The sequence below is a fragment of the Orycteropus afer genome, unplaced genomic scaffold (assembly GCF_000298275.1).
Source record: "Orycteropus afer afer isolate SDZICR_OR568_19922 unplaced genomic scaffold, OryAfe1.0 scaffold00103, whole genome shotgun sequence".
In the NCBI taxonomy this organism is placed as follows: Eukaryota; Metazoa; Chordata; class Mammalia; order Tubulidentata; family Orycteropodidae; genus Orycteropus; species Orycteropus afer.
This window is the reverse complement of record NW_006921690.1, coordinates 3,113,409-3,119,833: the sequence shown is the minus strand read 5'-3', so window position 1 is coordinate 3,119,833 and position 6,425 is coordinate 3,113,409. Positions and strand designations below refer to the sequence as shown.

Sequence of the window (6,425 nt, the reverse complement as noted above, 5' to 3'; positions counted from 1 at the left end):
CGATCTGCAGCCTATACAACTATAAGACCACAAGAACTAGATGGTTCCTGGCTACCACTGTCATCCACTTGGAAGGGGATCTATGTAGGAGATCCTTGATGGAGAGGGAGAACAATGTGGAACAAAACTCAAAATCATTTGGAGGGAAAATAAAGGGGGGGGACCAGATTTGCTGGTGTGATAGAGCCTGGTGGAACCACTGAGACGATGGCCCCTAACTGTCCTTCACGTCTGGAATTAAACCCACACCTGTGGTTTCCAGCCAAACAAAAGACAGGCATATGAGTTGAACATTTACCTCAAGAAGATACTCTCCTTGGAGAGAACAATCATGGGAGAAAGAAGGGCTGCTTATGCACAGGGAGACAGCTCAGCGGGCAGGAGTCAATGGAGGGATGGACACAGGGAAGAGGTAACTATGAGAAGGAAGTGGGAGGGGAGCTGTTGCATTGTGGTTTAATTCAAAGATCCAAACTATATTTTTTCACTAAATATTTATTTCCTATTTTACTATATTCACTTTAAAAAATGCATAATAGTATGTAGATTACTTTTCTCTAACCACCTCAGTCTAATGCTCTTTCTTTAGTGACATGTTCCTTTGTTTTCCAGCAAATGCCAGATGTGAATGTAAGCTGGGATGGAGAGGGCCCAAAGCAATTGCCCTTTATTGACATTTCAGTGGCTGTGGCAACAGATAAAGGTTTAATTACACCAATTATAAAAAATGCTGCCGCTAAGGGTATACGAGAAATTGCTGACTCAGTAAAGGTAAATCTTAAGAAATACATAGTGTGCTTTCAGAGTGTTTACTTTCTGATAATTAAAGTGTGACATGTCTAGTCACTTTGTTTTTTTTTTGTGTATATTTGGTGGTGGTGATTGTTTTGTTATTTCCAAGTGACTGTCAGTGGTATATAGAGGTATTTACGTTTTTATCCAGATATGACTCATTTTAGGAAAATTCAGTACTCCAAAATTCAGAAATAATATGGAGAAAAATTGGGGGTCAACTTCATTCCAATTAAAGAAGAACACTTTCTTTCATGAAGTTTAGAATTCAACTCTAAATATTTCAGGTAGGATTGTAAAGTTGAAATAAAGTTGACACTATTTCTGTAAAAATGGTAATGGGTAGACCTCAGTGTTAAGAGCATTTTATTCTTACAAGGAAGTTCCTCACTTAGTAGCAGCTATATTATTATCCTTGTAGAACCATAGTATTTTCAAAATAATATTTGAGGAGCTACTCCTTAACTTTCAGAAGTGATTGGGGCCATGGATCTGCTGAACTCTGGGCTCTCCCTAACAAAGCATACTCTCCAGTACATACTTCTCCCTGCTCTTCACTTGGCTGGCTGTTTTCCTCATTCATTGAAAGTGCTTCTCTTAGACTTTCTGTTGCCTTACCAGATTATAGAGTAAGAATAGGAGTGCTGACTCCCTTATTTATTGCCATATATTCAATCCTCGAAAAGTAAATAGAATATAGTAGTTCGATGAATATTTACTAATTTTTCAAGTGATCTGTGGGTTCCTGGAAATTATCCATGGACCCCAGGTTAAGAACACCTGCACTAAGTACTCACTTCTTAATCCTTAGTAATCCCAAGGGTATCCGTGTCTAGGGCTAATTGCATGCTCCAGCCAAGTTCAAGTTTGTATTCCCTGAATAGAGTAATATAGTAACAACCTATTATTTAGCCTATGATCCTATGCTGTTCTTAATTCATTAATTATAACATATTTTTTCAGTGAATTAATAAGGTACATGGTATATTCTTGAAATATTTGCTAGTAATCTTTTATTATATCCTTTCATATCTTTTCAGCTGGGTCCTTCAGATAGAATGCACTTGAATTTTAAGTTCACGTTGCCAGGAAATCCCAGTGAGAATTCACAATCGTAACCAGCAATCCTACTCAGAATCTGTACTTACTCCAGACTCTTAGCGTTCAGATTTGAATTTATTGACAGGAATATCCTGTTGATATATTTAGTGTCTTTTTCTTTAAAAATATAGTATGCACACTTACTGGGAGCTCTGGTAGCATAGTGCCTGAGGCATTTGACTGCTAACCAGAAGGCTGATGGTTCAAACCCACCAGCCACTCCTCAGAAGGAAGGTGGGGCAATCTACTTCCTTAGTGATACTGCCTTGGAAACCCAAGAAAGGGTCACTATGAGTCTGATCCAACTCCACGGCCATGAGAGAGCGCGATGCATGCTTACTATCTAGTCTTTAAAATGAATTTTGCCTTTATGTGTTCCAGCTGGTTAATTCATCAGGGTATGCCTTTAGAGAAATGCTTTTTGAAGTTCATATGTTGTGTGCTTGTTCAAATCGTGAACAATTCTATTGTTTAAGGCAGGGAAAATACATTTTTGTAGTTTGTCCTCTCTACTTCTCATATTTCAAGGACAAGTCAAAGCTCATCTGTTCTTGATTTTAGATTGAGAAAGTTTTATAAGTACTATGTATATATACACACACACACACATATATACATATATACTTATTTGTTATTGTTATTTGCCGTCGAGTCGGCCCCGACTCATAGCGACCCCTCCTTGGGTTTCTGAGGCATTATCACTATGGAAGTAGGATTGCCCAACCTTCCTTCCGAGGAGTGGCTGGTGGGTTTGAACCGCCAGCCTTCTGGTTAGCAGTCAAGTGCCTTAGGCACTATGCTACCAGAGCTCTCTCTCTCTATATATATGTTTTTGTTTTTGTTTTTGTTTTTAATGGGAGCTCTAGTGGCATAGTGCCCAGGACATTTAACTGCTGACTAGAAGGCTGGAGGTTCAAACCCACCAGCCGTACCTCGGAAGGAAGGTTAGGCAATCCACTTCTGTAGTGATACTGCCTCAGAAACCTAAGGAGGGGTTACTATGAGTCAGATCTGACTAGATGGCAGTGAGTTTGAGAATATAGTTAATACACATCTGTAATTACTATATTTGCCAGTAAGTCATATTGATATATTGCAATCACTTCTATATTTTCTGAGATTTTTAAAGAATATTTTAGTTTTCAAAAATTAAATCATCTGGTGTAAACTTAAATAATTATCACCTGTGATTATAATAGTACATTATAAAAAAAAATACCATACTCACTGCTGTCAAGTTGATTTGACTCATAGTGACCCCTCTTTGGGCTTCTGAGGCAGTATCTCTGTGGAAGTAAGATTGCCCAGTCTTCCTTCTGAGGAGTGGCTGGTGGGTTTGAACCACCAGCCTTCTGGTTAGCAGTCAAATGCCTTAGGCATTATACTAACAGAGCTATGCTTTATTTCTTTCATCTACCCAAATGACAGTAACTTAATTTTTCTCTACTTTTCCTCTCATAGAGTAATTCATTATTAATTTTTCATATGATTACTCATTCTTTTTGCCCTTTCTTTAAAACATTGAAAATTATAGATTAACAGGAGTGTGGGTGATTGCAAGTGCAAATACAAGGCAAATTTACTACTTTTCTTAGTGTCATCCTCAGTGTCACCTTTTTCTTCTGTTTTGTAAGCTTTTAGAAATCAGTGTTATAAAAAGTGATATAAAACTAGTACTTTTTTATATTCCTTGTGGCCATGTAAATTGGACTAACTCATTCAGGAAATACATTAGCTATCCAAGAAAAAGTCTGTTCTCAAGGGCCCTCTACTCCACTTCTGAGAATTTTTCCAAATTAAACAAAAGAAACCAGTGAACCAAATTAAATAATACCTAAGTAAATGATGCCAGATACATTCTTTACCATGTAAAACAGACATTTAAAAACCATTTACAAAAACAACATAGAAGTGATATACACAATTCCATTTCTCTTTACAGCTGTCTGAGATTATATATGTTGTTGATAAAGGTAGAAGTAAACACTGGAAGATAACAATTGTTAGGTTGGTTGTGACGATAGGAGCACTGTTTAGGTTGCCACGGCATAGTTTATTTTTGTTTGATTGACAAGAATGATTTGAAATGTTGTAATATTTCATTTCATAAGAAAAAATGTTATAGGCAAAACAGAAAATTGCTTTATATATACAGAAAACACTGAAACATTTTGCATAGTAATCATGTACAGGCCTCTTTAATTCCAGTGTTTGAAACCTTTTTTAAGGGAAGTGATTTTCCTTAGAGTTTTGATTCACATCTTTATATTCTTGGATTATCTGTGCTCTAAATTGTTTATTATATTAATTGCATTGAATATAGAAAACGACTTATAGATCAGCCATTTGATAAGGTCAAATCAAGCATATCAGAGATAGACCTAGACCCTAGGCAAATATTTCAGGTGTACATATAACTGGCAGTATTCACTGTATAAGATACTGTTGGTGATCGTGCTCCATAATTTTCTCAGGCTCTTTCAAAGAAGGCAAGAGATGGAAAATTGTTACCAGAAGAATATCAAGGAGGATCTTTTAGGTAAAATTTAAACTCTTGATTATCAGTATTTATTAAGTCCATGTCAACCTGTTTCGTTTATTTGCCTGAAACTTTTTTTTTTTAATTTAAACTCAATACTACATACTTTATTTAAACAACAGAATGAAAATATAATAGAGGAAAGAAAATATTTAGATAAAAAATAAGGTTGTATCTATTCCCTGGTATTTTTATATATATACACTATTATAAATGGTTCTGTTTTTTACATTTCATTTTATAGTGACTGCATATATCTATCTTATATCCATATTTGTATAATGATACCTGTTATCTAATGGCCTAGCTAAATTCACATGTTAATTTGACAGGTTTGTCTGTAGAGTCTTTTGGATTATCTATGCATGTAATCAATTATATTTATTCTTGTCATATTCCACTGGCTAGGACTTTCAATTCAATGCTGAGTAAATGTTTGATGTTAGATACAGTCCTTATATATTTGATGGCATATGTTCTTTCTTATTTGAATAACTTGATATAAGGTTTGGTAACACAGTATTTTTGTAAAGTGAAAATGCATGCTTCAGAAGTTACTTTGATTAAGGATTTGCTACCTGCAGAACTTTTTTTGCTTTTTTTCCCTTTAGTGTTTCCAACTTGGGGATGTTTGGCATTGATGAATTTGCTGCAGTGATCAACCCACCTCAGGCCTGCATTTTGGCTGTTGGGAGATTCCGACCAGCACTGAAGCTCACTCAGGATGAAGAGGGCAATGCCACATTGCAGCAGCACCAACTGATAACTGTCACAATGTCGAGCGACAGCCGAGTGGTAGATGATGAACTGGCTACCAGGTTTCTTGAAAGTTTTAAAGCCAACCTAGAGAATCCTATCCGGCTTGCCTAGTCCTCAAAGATAAGAAGTTGGTCCTTGGCTCAGCTAATTGGATAGGTGTTGCCAAGAAACATACACTATAGAAGACAGGATATTTACGGACAAAGTAGATGAAACATTTATTTATTTAAGGCAAAAGAGTTTGGCGTAAGTTGTTTTCATTATCAGTTTGGGTTTAATGTTCTAGAAATAAATGATAAACTATAACTAATAAAGGAAAAAGAATGTTTGGTTAGGTAGATCCATTTTTAACTTCTGGTGCTTTACAAAAGGGGTGTTTAGAAGATGAAAATCAAATTATTATATGTTTGGCTTACTTGAGTTTTAGAATATTTAAGATTGTATGCTAAATTGTGAAATAAAGAAATTGTTTGAAATCTAACTTAACTGTGTTGAAGTTAGGAGTGGTCTTCAAAGAGGTGACCGTTAATCTAGCAGTGGGACCTCACTTTTAAAAGCATTGCTCTAGATGTACATGAACAATTTAATATATACAGAAGCTTATTCTGGATAATAGTAAATAAATCATAAAGATCACATCAAATTAGGGGTTGTGACAACATTACTGCATTTCGTATGTATATAAAGCCATATCTTTTACAGTGGATTCTTACCAGTCTTGTTTTTCACTTTTGTAACACTGTGAACTTCTAAAGAGGAAGAATAAAGAAACAAAAAAGAAGAGTAAAAGAGAGACCAAAAGAGTTGTGTGTGTTTGAATGAAAACTATAGTTAAAATATCTAAACCCTTCTAATGTCAACTGCTTACTTTCATGTTGAATTGAAAATATATTTAAATAAATTATGCTGTCTCCTAATATGTTAATATGTTAGAGTTGATTTAAACATAAATGTTTCTTAATGTATTTTAATCAAGTTTGTATTATACAACAAAATATGAAAAAATATATATTTTATGATATCAAGTGCTGGGACATAGCAGTTATTAAAAACTTGAAGAGATTAGTGATTGCCCTGGAACAGTCTAGAACGGACTCTGCAGGAGGAGAGGAATTTAAGCTAACATGATGTCAGGAAAGTAACAGAGAATAAGAAATTTTGGGGAGGGACTGGGAGAAGGTAGCTCATGAAGCAGAGCAGGTGAAAACTGTTTTTTTATTTGTTTGATAATATG

At 35.2% G+C, this 6,425-nt stretch overlaps 1 protein-coding gene across 1 annotated transcript in view; it reads left to right on the top strand.

Moving 5' to 3' along the window:
• Positions 1 to 5,302, top strand: part of PDHX (pyruvate dehydrogenase complex component X) — a 78,950-nt gene extending 73,648 nt beyond the window's left edge. The window contains exons 9-11 of the mRNA XM_007943307.2: positions 613 to 771; positions 4,368 to 4,432; positions 5,044 to 5,302. Coding sequence (XP_007941498.2) covers positions 613 to 771; positions 4,368 to 4,432; positions 5,044 to 5,302 — 483 coding nt within the window. The remainder of the gene's footprint in view (positions 1 to 612; positions 772 to 4,367; positions 4,433 to 5,043) is intronic.
• Positions 5,303 to 6,425: the final 1,123 nt, after the last annotated feature.